The 17,609-nt window shown below is 28.7% G+C and overlaps 1 protein-coding gene across 1 annotated transcript; it reads left to right on the top strand.

Moving 5' to 3' along the window:
- Positions 1–5,794: 5,794 nt before the first annotated feature.
- LOC123907132 (UDP-glycosyltransferase 1-like) lies at positions 5,795–7,735 on the top strand. The gene has a single exon (XM_045957239.1). The coding sequence runs from the start codon at positions 5,998–6,000 to the stop codon at positions 7,429–7,431; it is 1,434 nt and encodes a 477-aa protein (XP_045813195.1). The 5' UTR covers positions 5,795–5,997; the 3' UTR covers positions 7,432–7,735.
- Positions 7,736–17,609: the final 9,874 nt, after the last annotated feature.

Raw genomic sequence — 17,609 nt, 5'->3', positions numbered from 1 at the left:
AGTTCAACTCTCAATTCTAAGATAATTAATTATTCCTGCTGTTTCGAAATCAGTCCTTATAAAAACTTTTATGCATATATTATGAAATATAAGGATTAAAAAAATTATTTTACCAAATTAATTTTATTAACTATTGATGTATTTTCTATTGTCGTAAATACAAAGTAAAAATTATATTTTTAGAGTAGTACTGTACATAGTATTAATTAGAAAAGGATACAATATTGAAAAGAAATATTTAATATTACATTGGGTTCTAAAAATGATATCATTTTAAAATATACTCCTTCATTTAAAATTATAAATCATTTTGAGAGAAAAAAATGTTCCAAAATGTTATAAGTTATTTTACGATATTAATGAAATATTTAATGTTATTTTTTCTCATATATCCTTAAATATTTATTCTTTTATCTTTTAATTCTTTAATTTATCTTTCTCATATAATTAATGAAGGGTAATTATGTAAAATTACATATAATTTTTCATTTCTACATAAAATTAATTACACTTCTTATTATGTGTGTGAAATGGTAAAAAGTAAAAACATAGTATATTTGTTTTTGATAACATGAAGCTAGTATATTTTATTAAAGTAACATTCGTTTTAAATCAAAATGGATGGAATAAAAATAAATTTGGTATTCGAGTTCGAACTTTAATACACCCACTTTTTTATAAGAAAAAATATATAATTCTAAATACACTAAACTATCTAACAAATATAGTATGTTAGAAATTTAATGAACATGCTACGTTGATGACAAATATATTCATCTGAACATCTAATAGGAATTAGTTATTACTCCGGTTCACATCATATCATTAGAGTGAAATATAGTAGATTAATTTGATGGAATATATAATTGATATTAAATGACAGTGTAAAATATTTTAACACTATCAATGCATATCTTATTTTCTCGTAAGAAAAATTATTTGACAAAAATAAATAAATTTGCTTCAAAAGTTACTCCCCTGGTCACATTTATAGGTAAAAAAAACTACTTGCGAGGTGTTTAAGAAATTTAGTTAAATGTAGTTAATTTTCTTGATTTAATATAAAGGGTCATGCTAAACAGTGCCCTCGGGGCACTAGTTAAGCATACTAAAAAAAGAAACAAATGAAAAAGTTAATGATGAGAGAGAATAACTTTTTACATATTAAAGCATTGAATGCACAATTTACGAGATGAAATTTCCATATTTATATCCTTAACTAGTGCCCCGGGGGCACTGTTTAGCATTTTCCTAATATAAAACATGAATAAATTTACTATATTGTCTCTTTATTAATAAGAGCATCCACAATCGAGATACTCATTTTTGAGTACTTAACTGGCATCACGTGTACACATCACTAATTTATAATTTTTTAATAAAGTACCTAATAAGTACTCAATCTCTCCAACCCAACATCTTTTAAAAAGTTCTAAATAGGCCCTACCAATGACACATCTCACCAATAACTATACATCATTATAAATGAGATCCACGAAAACAAAATAGGTATTAATGTTTATTGTAGAACTAGTACCTATTAGGTACTCAAATGAGTATTGTTCCAATGGTAGTACCTAATAAGTACCATGCGTACCTAATAGGTACTACACCATTGGAGATGGTCTGAGCCTTCTTTTCCTTGGAAATCACATACACCTTTTGGAAAGTAAAATGAAATAAATGCTTAAAGAAAAATAATACAGTATAATTTAAGTAAGAGTATATTAGAAATAACAGTATTAATTAGTTAAAAATAATTAATTTTTACTTATAATAATGACTAATATTTGGAGTGTTTTTTTGTTTATAAATTTAACCAGAAGGAGTATGAGCTTGTATTTCATGATAATTGGTAGGTGTGCCAACATTTTCAATTCAATGTTGTTTCCATGATAATTGGTAGGTGTGCCAACATTTTCAATTCAATGTTGTTTCTCCCTTTCTAGAAGCTTTGCCGCGAGGTGTATGTTTTTTGCCACGAGGTGTTTGTATGGTTTCAATAATTGAGTTAAAAAGATAAGGTAACTATTCTACTACCTCAAAGTTGAGTTTGGTGAGATCCTCTCCATTTCTTATGTTTTCCATTTCTTCCATTACCAAAGTTTTTAAATATTTTGGAGTGTATAAATGACATTTGGACCCACTTGATCTCACATTTTTACATTTATATTCCCAAAACTATATAATAATGGAGGAAATGGAAAGAATTGGAAATGGAGAGGATCCTAACTCGTCGGTGCCCTGTTTAAGGAAAAGTAAGAGGTTGTTTGTTATAACTTATTTTAAAAAAAAAAATTTACTTTTTTTATAAAAATAATTGCTTTTAATTGTTTTGCATCTGTTTGTTACAGATTTTTAAAATAATCAGAAGTTAAAAAAATCAGAAAACGGCTAAAAATGAGAAGCTACTAAGAGTAGCTTATAAAATAATAGATTTTTTTAGAGGAGAGAGAAAAAAAATGTTAAAAAAAAAATATTATTTGTAATTAAAAAAATCACTTTTATAAGTTGTATCTAAACAAACTAAGGATTATATTATTTAAAAAATGTGATTTTTATTATAATAAACAAACACAAATTAAATTCAACTTTTTCAAAAATCTCTAAAAATTAATCTTTAATTTATTTTACATCAAAATCACTATTTTTTTAATCAATAACAAACGGACCCTAAATGTTTTTGGGACCCACTTATTTTACGAAAAATAATTCATTAATTAAAAAAATAAAAAGTAAGAAAGAGAGTGTTCTACAAAGATTGAAAATTAACATACTTGATTCTCTTTATTGAGATGAAATCTTTCCAATAAACTTGCTACACAGATTGAAAATTAACAATCTTTCCGTTCTCAAATTAGCCCAAAGCCCCAAATCGTGGGCTCAACTGAGATAAACAGGTATTTTTCTGTTTGTGTTGCTGCCAGGTGGCATTTAAGATGCACAAATGATAAAATTTGGGTCTAATTAGTAAAATGGTCCCTTAAAAATATTTTTTGTTTCACATTGGTCCCAAAGAAAAAAAAAGTCTGAATAAGTCCTTTAAAGAAAAAAAGGTCTGAATAGGTCCTTAAAGACATATCTGTTAATCAGTTTGGTCCTGTTCAGACCTTTTTTTAAGGATCAAACTGATTAACGAAGATGTCTTTAAGGAACCTATTCAGACTTTTTTTCTTTAAGGGACTTATTCCGACATTTTTTTCTTTAACGGATCATTTTACTAATTATGCCTAAAATTTGTGCACCACACCCAAAACTAACAGTAGCCATGGATTTATAATTTAAAATTCTAATGGCAAGGATTTTAGATAGTAACATTGGGTGAGAAGTACCAGAGTTCGTCCGACACACAAACAGTACGGCACTTTTTTAGTTGTTTATTGTTTGTTACTCCAGTTGATAAAACCATGCATGGTCCATATAATAAAACCATGGTCCATATATTTATACTCCAGTAAATTTCTTAATTCATATGAATAAAAACAAAACAAAAGTGAATGTAAACAATTTTAATTGAATTTCATAAAAAACAATACTTAATTGATAATTAATCTAGGTAAAGAGAAAAAAATACAAAAATTCTACTAATAATAAATGGGTTCAAGTGGTAACAATTTTAAATTTGGTTGGAGGTAGGGATGAAAATGAGTTGAGCCGAACTTGTTAGAGCTCGAATCTATGGATGTTAGCTTTAATTCGCAACTGGTTTGACTTTATTTGTACAGCTAAAACTCTAGATATGATTAAATTACCGCATAGTTGTCATGTTGTTTTTTTTTCGAAACGCAGCACTGTGTTAAATCAATGAAACAAAACAATGCAAAAAGTCTAGTTAATCAAGAAAATGAAAGCTAGGAAATATAGTTGATTTCATTGGTTCGTGATTTCACATACAAGTTAGGATTTGTAGTTGTACTCATTGAAATATAGTTGTCCGTTTAAACCGTAGAGTTATCTATATTAAATGTCGTTGTGGATGAGGAATATAATTTTTTTTCTTTTTTACATTTTTGTATTAAATATATTTTTGGGCCTCTATTTTGTCAAATACATGAAAATAGTCCTTCTATTTTAAAATCAAATATTTTAGTCCGTCTATTTTCATAGTTGTTACAAATTTTGTCTCAACCTCTCATTTGCTCTTAAAATATATATATAAAAAATCACACTTAATAAATATATATATATATATATATATATATATATATATATATACACGTAATTAAAAATATTTTTTTAACACTCTCGTACAATTGATAAAATTCAATTTCATGTTTCATATTGTTTTACATTTAAAAAAAGAGTTTAATTATATTGACCGATGGTGTAAAATAATTTTACACGATCGTCCAATAAATAACCATCATTTTACCATGTCATGTCAAGAAAGTGGGGTGATGTGGCGGAAAACTGGTTGCTATTGATTGACAGTGTAAAATTATTTTACACCGTCGGTGCATAACAATTAAATCCTTAACAAAATATTTATATGGAATTTGCTTAGATGTAACGGTACACAATAATATAAGTTGGATACGAGGACAATACTGAATATTTCACATTTTTTGTATTTTTATTTTTTGTTAAAATTTTTATTTTATTTTTAATCTTCTAGTTTTTAGGAGAATGAGCCACCGTTAATTTATACAGTAGTTCGATTGTGAGGTAATTAAGTAAATTCCAGTTAATTAATCAAAAAAGAAAAAATCTAGTTAAGAGTTATTTCTACCAGGAATCGAACTTGAATTCTCTTGAACAATTTGTCTAAAGGGAAACTCATTAACCACTTGAGTTCAATGTTTATTAAAATATATATATTTTTTTATAACATAAGAATATCAATTTTTGTTTACTGAAAAAATAGAAAAGATAAATTAAATGTAATTAATTAGGATTTAATTTCATGAGATAAATGAAAACAATTATTAGGAAATGAAGGTGGCTTTGGAACTGAATGAGTTAACAGATGAATTATTGTTTTTTTTTTTTTGGTAAACCTGAATTATTGTTTTCTATCTTGTTTCATATACGTAATCAAATGATTGGTCAAGAAAAAGAAAAAAGACGATAGAATTCGAATTGCCATTTACTATTCCCTCTCTATTTCTAATCAAGTGTCCTTTTTTTAGAAATGTTGAATTCTCAATATTCATTTTTTAATTATTGTTTTGTCAACAATTTGCAAGAATAGAAGGAACCATTTTTTAATTTCTCCGACTAATTCAAACTAAAATATTTTGTTACTACAGTATAAATTATAATTATAGAGACTAAAATTATATTTAACTTAATATATTATTACTTTTTTTTGTCCTAGATGAAGTGGTAGTCCACTTCAATTAAACTCATATATAATTGTGAGATCTCAGGTTCGAACCCGAATCACGATGTCCGGCCAAACAATTTCGGCATTTTGCCAGTTGAGCTAGAACTTATGGGACAACTCAATATATTATTTATTACGTATATTAAGTAAAAAAAATATTATTTATTAAATGTAAGAAAATAATTAATCAAGTTATTGAATTCAAATAATTAATACGGAATAAATTTTAGTTATTAAAAGATGAATTATTGGGTGAGAATTTAAATTCAAATCCTAACAAAAAATAATCTGTAATCGAACTTTTGTTATTATGTAGGCCAAATACATATGTTAATTTTTTAAGTTTTTTAAGCAATAGTTACATCTTTAAATTTATTCAGCAATAAATAAATTTTTTATGTTTTTAATTTATTGCATTATTATTCTGACAATTAATTTTCATTACCTTATTGCATTGTAGCCTTTAACTGAACTTTCTAGTTATTGTTAACACAACATTTATTCCTAGCCACAAATTTAAAAAAAAAAACATAATTCACAAAATAATATATTTTTTTGAAGCAAACATAATCTTACCCCCAACTATAGTGTCCTTAAATACACCCTTGTATCTTTCTTCTTTCATGTATAATTCATTCACCACAAAATAATATTCTCATATCTTCTCAAATATGGAGGACACTATAGTTCTATACCCTGCTCTTGGTAGTGGACATTTGATGTCCATGATTGAATTTGGAAAACTAATATTAACTAACCACCCTTCATTTTCCATCACTATTCTCATTCTTACACCACCTAACAAAAACATAACCAACAAAGACACAAACCAAAAAACCCTTACTCCAGAAGAACAATACTTAGCTTCAGTTTCAGCAACATTTCCCTCAATTAATTTCCACTACATTCCTCCAGCTTCATGCCCTATAACACTTCCACCACACTTCATCACCTTTGAAGTCTCTCACCAAAGCAACAACCATGTTGAAAATTTTCTCCATTCAATTTCCAAAACCACAAACCTCAAAGCTGTTATTTTAGATTTCTTGACTTATAATGCCTCAAAAGTTACCACCAAACTTCAAATCCCTACTTACTTTTACTTCACCTCAGGAGCTATCATTCTTTCCATTTTGCTTAATTTCCCAACAGTTTACCAAAATGCTACAAAACCCATTAAGGATCTTCCTATACCTCTTAATATTCCCGGGTTACCGAGGAATCTTTCGACGGATGATTATCCCGATGAGGCCAAGGATTCTGAGAAGTGTCAAGTTGTGCTTGATTCCGCGAAAACAATGAGACAAAGTGTGGGGATTATTGTGAATACTTTTGATGCTATTGAAGGAAAGATTATTAAAGCTTTGAATGAAGGGTTCTGTGTTCCTGATGGAAAAACTCCATCCATTTTTTGTATTGGACCTTTAGTTACATCTTATGGAGAAGATAAAAATGGGTGTTTGAGTTGGCTAGACTCGCAGCCTAGACAAAGCGTCGTGTTTTTGAGTTTTGGAAGCATGGGACAATTTTCTAAGACTCAGTTGAATGAGATAGCTATTGGATTGGAGAAAAGTGAGCAAAGATTCTTGTGGGTCGTTCGGAGTGATTTAGACTCCGAGAAACTAAGTTTGGACGAATTGCTGCCAGAAGGGTTTTTGGAGAGGACAAAGGAGAAAGGAATGGTGGTGAGAAATTGGGCCCCACAAGGTGCAATATTGCATCATGATTCTGTGGGTGGATTTGTGACTCATTGTGGGTGGAATTCAGTGTTGGAAGCTGTTTGCGTAGGATTGCCAATGATTGCGTGGCCTTTGTATGCAGAACAAAGGTTAAACAAGTTTATTTTGGTTGACGAAATGAATGTGGCTTTGGAACTGAATGAATCAAAAGATGGGTTTGTGAGTGGAACTGAGTTGGAAGATCGAGTTAAAGAATTGATGGACTCGGATAAAGGAAAAGAGATTAGACAAAGGATTTTCAAGATGAAAATTAGTGCTAAGGAGGCAAGTGAAGAAGGTGGAAGTTCACATGTTGCTTTGAATAAGTTGGTTGAGTTTTTTAAGCAGAAGATTAACTATTATGATATGGTTGATGATATGGCTTAGTTTGCAACATGATTTGGATATTATTGGAACTTATCACATTTTTAAAAATTATATATTTTTATTTTTAGGTAACTTAACATGTGCCCTTAAGGCACAAGTTAACATGACCTTTTAAATAAATGTAGAAATTGTGATTCAAATGTGTGTAAAACTAGTATATTATAAGATCATTTAAATGTTGTTTTATTGCTGTTATGTCCTTTTCTTCTCTCTTTTTTGTAAATAATTGTAGTGGGAATATCAATTTAAGTTTGTCCTATGTAGATAATAGGTATCGAAACTTGTGATCATATTTGTTCTCTCATTTTATGAGTGGTAGTAGCTAAACTTTTGATTAGGCTGCATAATATGTCTTTTGCGTCTAAGACCATCCACAATGGAGAAATCCAATTTTGGGTACTTAAGTGGGTCCCGCATGTACACATCACTTATTTATAATTTTTTAATAATAGTACCTAATAACCACTCAATCTCTCCAAGTCAGCACCTCTTAAAAAATTTTAAACCGGTCCCACAAATAACTACACATCTCATCAATAACTCTAATCTTTATAAATGAGTCCCACAAATTCTATTAGGTACTATGAGAGAGAGTGCTTATTTGAGAAATGGTACCTATTTGATACTAAAATGTGTTGTGCTCCAATGGTAGTACCTAATAAGTATCATGAGTACCTATTAGGTACTACACCATTAGAGATGATCTAATTGAATTATTAGTTTTAGTTGTTAGGATTTCCACTTTGTGGGTCTCTTGCCCTTATCTTTGTATATATCTCACATCATCATTTCATTTATTTTGTATGTTGTTTCTAGTAGTCTCTCAACAATTTGGACAATTAGAGTATCACAAAATAAGAATGTCAACTAAAAGTAACTCGTAAGATTTTGATAATATGGCGAATGAACCCAACCGTCAACATGGTAATAAATTCATTAACCAACAATTCACTACTAGCAGCAACAAGCAATCACAATCATTTTCTCGCCAATTAGTCCAAGGTACAAAATCTGAAGATTACTTAGAATTAACCAATCTCTAAAAATCGGGACATCCTAAAACAACCACAAATTGAGTAGCTAACGGAGGATATGGAAACAACCACCACGGCGGCGGATAAACAACCTTAATGGGTTATACAACCCAAAGAACCACAAATACGAAACCAGGAATCATTACATCACACGAAATAGATGCAAATGCATGTGATGGTCCGTCTAGCCTCACCATCACATGAATTTGGGTTGCAAACAAATTTTAAAAAAAATGTTAAAAGCTCAAAACTATTTTGTTTCTTTTTCTTTTTTTACTAAAAAACTATTTTGTTTCTACATAAATAAGATTTGGGGACCTAAACTAATACTATGATTTGATAAAAACCAATTCTCGTCCCATTTCTCTTTTGTCAAAATCCTTCTTGCACCACTTAACAAAGGAGCTGAGAATGCATTTGTGCACATGCTTTAGTTTAACTTCAAAATTTGGTGTTACTTTGTTACCATGTACGCAACTGTTGTTTATAAAATATGTAAACAAGCATCCACATGAGAACGCAAATTGATGGGTTGGATAATCAACAAAATTGGAACTTTGATTTTGTTTCAAGCGCAAACAAATTGAAATAATGTTTGACCGGTTGGAATAATCAGTGCACACAATATGTGATGTTATGATTGCAACTAATCAGTGCTAAAGTTGAAAACGACGCTCATGATAGAAAACCTAGCAGAGTGATGTTGTTTTCCAAGAGGTTGTTTATTATGATTAAGTTTTCAAATCAAATATTACATATGCCATAAAATATGCAAAATGGCATTTTGATGACATTGCACGATAGAAAATTTGTTGCAATTTCTAAAAATTAATCATGAAGTTTTCCAATCTTATGTACACTAAAGGTCTGTTTGGTTCAATTATGATGGGAGGGGAGGTGAAGGATTTTTATAGAGGGGAGGGGGAAGGGAGGGGAGGGGAGGGAATAAATTTTAATTAGATAGTGTTTGGTTCAAAAGAGAGGAGGGGAAGAGAGGTGAATGATTTTAATTACAAACATGTTTGGTTCACGAGAGGAGGGGAGGTAATTTTTAAACCCATTTACATTTTTATCCTTATAATTTTTGTCACATATCAAATTCTTTGGTAGCAATTTTTAGATCTTGATGAACCAACCATACAATATAGTGTAATAACTTTCACAATTTTCTCCAAAGAGATGCAGAGGTGTAGTTTAATTTGCAATAAAAAAAAGGAGAGAATAATTGTTTGAGTTGTTATTATTAGTGCTTCAATGTGTTGCTTTTGTAATTTGTAGCTGAAGTTTACAATTTGGGGTAAGTAATTATGGTCCATCGACGATGACGAGAGACTATATCAAGAGTGAATACAAGAAGATGATAAACAATTCCAAGGAAGAGAAGCACCCACGCCGAAAACAATTTTTAAGTAAAAAATAATAGAGATAATATAATTTTTAACAACTTTAAAAAGGACAATTTTCGAATTTTAAAATAAAATTGGGGATAATTTAGAAATTGTAATAAAATTGTAAACATCAAATATTTCCTTCCCTCCCCTCCAAATCCCCCCAATTTGGGGGGAAGCAAAAATTCCACTTTAATGCATTAAGAATTAAGAATCTAACCGCATTAAGAATAAAAATGTAAATGGGTTTATAAATTCCCTCTCATCCTTTCGTGAACCAAACATGTTTGTGTTACCTCGAATTTTTGACCATATGCATTTAATATTTATTTGGTGCGTTATTAGGCCACTAAAATAAATGAATGAAAATAATAAATGGAATGTATCCATGAGGGTCCAGAATGAATGTATTAAATAAGTTAATATAAGATATGAAAATGTGACTAGAATCGCCTAATTAAGATTATTTAAAGGTCTTAAATGCATAAAAATATCTTGTTAACAAAGGGGAAAAATTGCCTTCGAATCAAGTAAAGTTTTCGAATCATGGTATTCGAAGCGATTCTAGACTTAGAATTATTTTCATTGTTTTCAGCAGGAGATGGCAAGAAGTTTGAAGGCTAGTTTCGAGCGATAGTTGGAGCTAGGAAGCAGTTACTCTTTTCAAGCAAGGTCAAGAGATCGTGGGATCATGGGATTAGAAAGCTGGCGAAGCACACGTTGCACAAACAGTTGTTCAATCTTGTGCCTATAAATAGTAGTTTCTTCAATTGGAATAAGGGTCACAATTCATATACAAAATTCACAAACCTAAAGTATCCATGCGTTCGAGAGAAAAGGGTGAAGTGAAGAAAATGTATGAATTCGTGAACCATTTCTTTTCTTTGTAAAACTTTTACATTTTTTATGCAATTTTAATCTTTCTTTTGCAATTTATCTTTTCAAATTCTCTCATTCGAGTGAATCTTGTTTAACTTACATTTTCTTTTGTAAATTGTTCTTTCAAACTGATTTACCAAATGTTTATTTCAATGATGAACATTAAAATATATACACAAAACATGTCCTAGGATTTACTAGTTGGTCCTGCAAGTAATTAAATTAAACTAACGGTTGTTTACGAAAAACCAGCGTAAACAGTTTGTAATTAAAATCCTTCACCTCCCCTCCCCTCCTCTCTTTTGAACCAAACACTATCTAATTAAACTTTATTCCCTTCCCTCACCTCCCTTCCCCCTCCCCTCTATAAAAATTTCTCACCTCCCCTCCCATCAATTGAACCAAACAGACCCTTAGTGTACATAAGACTAGAAAACTTCATGATTAATTTTTAGAAATTGCAACAAATTTTCTATCGTGCAATGTCAACAAATTTTCGCTTTTGTTTCTTATAAAAAGGACCGGAGAGAGTATTAAATATAGACATCTTATTTTGAGATTGAAATTGAAATATTAATTATATTATGTTTAGCTATTTCAACCATGTTAGTGAAAGAAATGAATTTTAATGGAATGCCGAAGATATTTTTATTTTTTTTAATTGCCAAATCCAAAAAGGAATAGTATTTACGATAAGAATCATGTTAACTAATATATCCGGTGCATTTGATAAACAATAAAAAAAAAAAACTTTTTCATTGAAAATATCATCATTGTCCATATTTTAAAAATATTGCTAATGTTCTTTTGAAAAATAATAATAATATTGATAACATTATTAAGGTAACTTTACCATAATTAGTTTTTTTAACTGGTGTCCCAGATATTTAAGGAGCAAAATTATTTTGGTACGAGTGTGTGTTTAATTAAGAGATGATAAAGAAAATTTCATCCATGCTCAAACAACATGAAATTATGGTAATCCACTTCCATTAGCGGTAATATAGTTATATATAGAACTAGATTGCAAACTAGTGGTAGATGACATATTGACATTAGTGGTAAACTTAATCTACGTACGAAATTTTGTGCGATATTAGCCACGTGCAAAACAAGTCAACAATGTTTATTAAGAGACAAATCAACAATGTTGCTCACTTGTTAACAAAAGTGACTTTGACCTTTATTAGTTGCCAAAATATTTTGATTATATATATCATCATGTGTATTGAAACTGCGTCGATGAATGAAATCAGTTAAAATTATTACGGTAAAAAAAAAACTATGGTTCTATTAATATTCTCACAATAATTTAAAGGCTAATTATGAGTTTAAAGAAGACAAGTTAGGAGTAGTGGAGTACTATTACATTATTACATAAACACAAGTTAGGAGTAGAGTAGTGGAGTAATCAAAACAACATTGTCGTTTTATCAATTATCACATTATCGTTTTGTCAATTAATCACATTATCTCTTGTCTGTACACTGATAGTAACTACTACTCCCTCCGTCCCAAAAAGAATGACCCATTTTGAATATATGCACTATTCATATATATTATTTTGACCATATTTTTCTACTAATAAATAAAAATAAATATTAACATATAAGATGTTGTTAGTTCGTCTCGATGAGTATTTTCAAAATATCAATTTTTTATAATTTTTACTATTATACAATTAAAGATATTAGTCGCCAAAGTTATGCATTGGCATGCGTGTTTCGGTCAACTGGGTCATTCTTTTTGGGACGGAGGGAGTAGTATATTATCTCTTCTGATCAAATACATCTTGAATTTTGCTTATATTTAAGACCGAACGAAAGAATAATATATAATTGTCATGCATGAATCCGTTAATTGACTTTAGAGTATCTTTAAGTAAATTGAAAACTTGATCTTTGTTTTCTAGTAGTAAAACTAAAGGTCACAATTAACTTTACATAATTTATTGAAAGATTAATATTCAGCCAGCTATATATAGCGTGGTTATATAAAATATACTAGCACGTCTCTGCGACATGTTATTTTTTATTATATTAACTCTCTTGTAGAAAAGGGTTTGATATTTGTACCAAAACAAGAAAAGGGTTTGATAATTCTTATTTTTTTATAAAATAAATAAAATTTGGTCAATAATTATTTCTACTAAAAACCAATTTAAAACTATAAAAATGTACCCAAAAAATACCATAAAGAGAATTTTTTTTTTGCTGTTAATCCTCCTAATTTCAAGAAAAAAGGAGTCTAACAATCTGAATTTTAGAGGCGAGATAAATAGTGTCTACCTAAAAATGGTTTCTCTCTATAAATTAAACCCGAATTTAAGAAAAATTCATTAATCATTTAAGCCTAATTTCATGAGTAGGAGGAACTTTATTTTAACCCAAAATGCACAACAACTTTTTACAATAGTATATGTTATAAACATAAACTTTTAACATCCTATGGATTGTTTGTTGTAAAAATAAACTGTTAATGATCAATGCTCCAAATCACTTTTTAAAAATTTTAAATGATTAACTTTTATAAAAATGAGTGAAATCATTACATTTAAAAATTAAAATGTTTAATTTTTTAAAAAAAAATTGTTAAATTGTCTAGTAGCTAAAAATCCCACATTTAAGGTAAATAAGTGGGTTGTCTGGAATTCAAACTACAACTCCTATAAATAATACAATATATCTATCAACTGAATTAAGTTACATAAATTTTTTAATAATTTTTTTTTTAAAAAATTATCAAATACTATATCGTCGACAAAAATGCCTCGGAGGATGAAGAATGGTGCAACAAGTGAAGAACTCCGATATTATCAAATATCGTCGATGAAAAATTGCCACAAGTGAAGAATTGCTCATTGGAGACTTGGAGACATCGCTGTCGGTTGCTTTTTGTTTTTATTGGTTGAATATTTAACATATATTTATTGGGTAAATTTATTTTAAACTTGTATTAAATAAATATTTTTTAGATAATTTAGTTACTGCATAAATTTAATTTAATTTAGTTACATTTTTATATTTATAGAGGCTATGTTATTTGTTTTAATCTCCAAATGTATAATACCTATGTTCTTACAAATGGATTGGGTTGCTGCAAATGTAGTTTTAGCAGATAATCATATATATCAAAGTCCTTTCTTCTGGTACCAATTCTGACTTTTCTATGCTCAAAGCATTCATGGTAACCGTTCATCCAACAAAGCCTATGAACTTGAAGAAGGTTATTTGGCAGCCACCTCCCCCTCAGTGGATTAAATGCAATATTGGTGGTGCTTCAACACGTACGACATCTGCGTGAGGAGGAATTTTTGGAAATAGCAATGCAGAGTTCTTGTGCGCATTTGCTTCTAAAACAGACATGGCATTTGCTTTCGGTGCAGAGCTTTGTGGTTTTATGACTGCAATTGAAATTGCAGATGCTAGAGGATGGATAAATATGTGGATTGAGTCAGATTCAATGCTTGTAGTGAATGCCTACAAATCCTCAAATCTTGTGCCTTGGTCTTTAAGTAATCGTTTGTGTACGTAACTGCCTTAAGCTTGCAGGTCACATGAACATTATTGTATCTCATATTTTTAGAGAAGGTAACCATTGTGGAGATAGATTGGCTAATGTTGGTCTTAATTTAGATAGGCTCACCTTGTGGAATGATATCCCTTTTGTTGTTAAGATAGCTTTGAATCTAACAGGCTTGGTAAACCCTTCTATAGGGTTGTACATAGTTAGGGAGGTTTTTGTCTAGTCCCCCTTTTTTTTTGTATCTTTATCCTCATCTATCTATCTATCTATCTATCTATCTATCTATCTATCTATCTATCTATCTATCTATCTATCTATCTATCTATCTATCTATCTATCTATCTATCTATCTATCTATCTATATATATATATATATATATATATATATATATTTTGAGGCAATAACACTTTGCTACTTCTTTTTTTTTTTTAAAAAAAATACCTATGTTCTTAAAAATAACTAGTAAATGCTCTTCTAGTTCTAGAAGATGATGATGATGATGATGATGATGATGATGATGATGATGATGATGATGATGATGATGATGATGATAATAATAATAATAATAATAATAATAATAATAATAATAATAATGAATTTTTATCTTTAATAATATAAAATATTTAATAGTTAAATTGCTAACCTCATAAATTTACAAGAATTTATATATATATATATATATATATATATATATATATATATATATATATATATATATATATATATATATATATATATATATATATATATATATATATATCGATTTGCTAACTTAAACCCACCTAAAAACATGAAGGTCTAAGTTAGCAAGGTGCACCTTTTCACTTTGGACAAAAAAATCTTTACATTTAGTTATTTTACACTATAAAATTGAGAGTTAGTTAGGTAAATTTTATTAAATGTTGGTGCACTCGTTTGTTAATTTACACCCACTTAATTATAAATATATGCAATCTAAATAAACAACATAGAAAATCAAAAAATTACAACTTAAGAAAATATGTTACTCAACTTTGAAAAGGTGCATATTGTTAACTTAGACTTTCATGTTAAAACATCAAATTAGTTTTACTAACTTAGACCTTCATATTTTTAGGTGGATCTAAGTTAGCAAACCTCATATATATATATGGAAAATGTTAACTTTTTCCTATAATAATACTCTCTCTGATCCTTATTATAAAAAAGAATTTACTTTTTAAATTCACTAAATGTTTGATGTATCTAATTTATAATATAGATTAGATAAATCTAACATTTTATAAATTTAGTAAAAAAAAATTATAATAAACATTAAGGGAGTAATAATTTAATACGTAGTAGTACTAGCAACAACGTGGTGGTGCCATGAGGTACTTCTAGAAGCCCAAAAGAGTTGTTCACTGTTGAGTACAACATGGTGGTGTCATTGTCCTGTGATTGTGGGGGATCCAGTGGATTCCCTTGGCAGTCACCAGTCACCGTCAATCACCCTTCCAGATGCTTATGCAATCGATCACATAATTAAGTATGTCTTCTTCTTGTGCGTTAACCGTAAAATAATAGAGAAATATTTTTGTAATATAAGTTTGTGTCACTAATCACTAAAATTTATGTCATCAACAATTTATTTAATCAACTATGACTTATGGTGTGTTTTTTTTTTGGTACATGAGATTATGGGAACTTATGTGTTTTACTCATATTAATAAGCTTGCCATTTTTTATAATATTTGCGGGACCTATATTTATTTATTTTTTTTGAAACAAAAACTTTATTATAAAAGAGAAACAAAAACCTCAGCCAGGTCTTATATCGTTTTGGATAAAGAGGGCTATTTGAGGGGGTACATTAGATAAACTTTCATGAGTATTTTGTGTATATATTATAGGGTTATATTTATACTCATATATTAATATGAAATTTTTTTTGTTGGTGTAGTTTCTACGGGACTTATACTTTTAATTATATATTAATTAAGTTGTTTGTAACAAAAATAAAATAAAAATTAAGTTGTCTATTTTTTTTTTACAAATTTACAGATTATACTCATATTTAATATGGTGACCTAATTATTTTGATGATTGTTGTGAGATCTAATTATTAAGTTGTCTATTTTTTTTTTTTTTTTTACAAATTTACAGATTATACTCATATTTAATATGGTGACCTAATTATTTTGATGATTGTTGTGAGACCTATATTTTCACATACGATTGCCTATTTTTTAATAATTTTTACGTGACTATATTTATACTCATATATTAATACATTGACATAAGTTTTTTGGTGATTTTTACAAGACCTATGTTTTTACTAATATATTAATAAGGTAGCCTATTTTTTTTCATAATTTTTACATTATCTATATTTATATTCCTATATTAATATGGAGACCTAAAGTTTTTTGGTGATAATTTTACCATTGTTATTTTTCTATTTTTTTTACCAAATATTATATCCCTTCAATTTTTCTTTTATATTTTAATCTACTTTCCAATAAATTTCATCTTACCAAATGAGGAGCGGCAACGCCACGACTCCCGTGCGGACGCACGGGTGTCATGCTAGTTTTTGTAATATAAGTTTGTGTCACTAATCACTAAAATTTATGTCATCAACAATTTATTTAATCAACTATGACTTATGGTGTGTTTTTTATTTTCTGGATAATATATTAGACAATTTCACATTTTTTTATTGGGTTTTAATGGTCAGAAAGGAAAAACTTAAAGGTTTTGTTTGGATAAAAAGATAAATTAAAAAAGTGTTTTTTTCTTATATTTTATCACGAAAAGAATATATATTTTTGTTTCTATCAAAAAAGGAAAGGTGGAGAATAGTCTCTATACTCACTACTTGTAAATAGTAATACAGTTTTTATTATTAAAGAGCAATATGTTAAATAATACTTTCTAATAAAGGCATGATTGATGATGTTTACCAAATTATGTTGATGTTTTTTTTTTCCGATCGCGCCTTTCTTTTCTACCTTTTGAATTTCCGTTTTTGTCTTTGGGGTACTTCGGTTTGTACGAACCGAATTTTTTTTGTCATGCTCAAAAATTTTGGTTAATAAAAACCGAAATTTTGTGTTCCAAATTTTGCGTTTCGTCTTCGTTCCAGATTTCCTGCATAAATTCAGCATCAGACCCTCAACTTCTATAATTTATTTGAAATGTTAAACGATGTCCGATTTGAGTAAACGATCACTCGTTGGAAAGCTTAGGGTGTCAAGATTACAAATATAATTTTTGTTTTGAGAGTTAACTATCAATTGGTTTAGTTTAGCCAAATAATGGGTACTGGTACAGAAACAGAGCAGAAATTTTTCTCAAACTTGTAAGTAGATTTTCTCATACTATACTTAA

This window comes from Trifolium pratense, linkage group LG2, assembly GCF_020283565.1.
Source record: "Trifolium pratense cultivar HEN17-A07 linkage group LG2, ARS_RC_1.1, whole genome shotgun sequence".
NCBI classification, from domain to species: domain Eukaryota; kingdom Viridiplantae; phylum Streptophyta; class Magnoliopsida; order Fabales; family Fabaceae; genus Trifolium; species Trifolium pratense.
The sequence above is the reverse complement of the archived record's forward strand: the minus strand, read 5'-3'. Positions and strand labels throughout refer to the sequence as shown.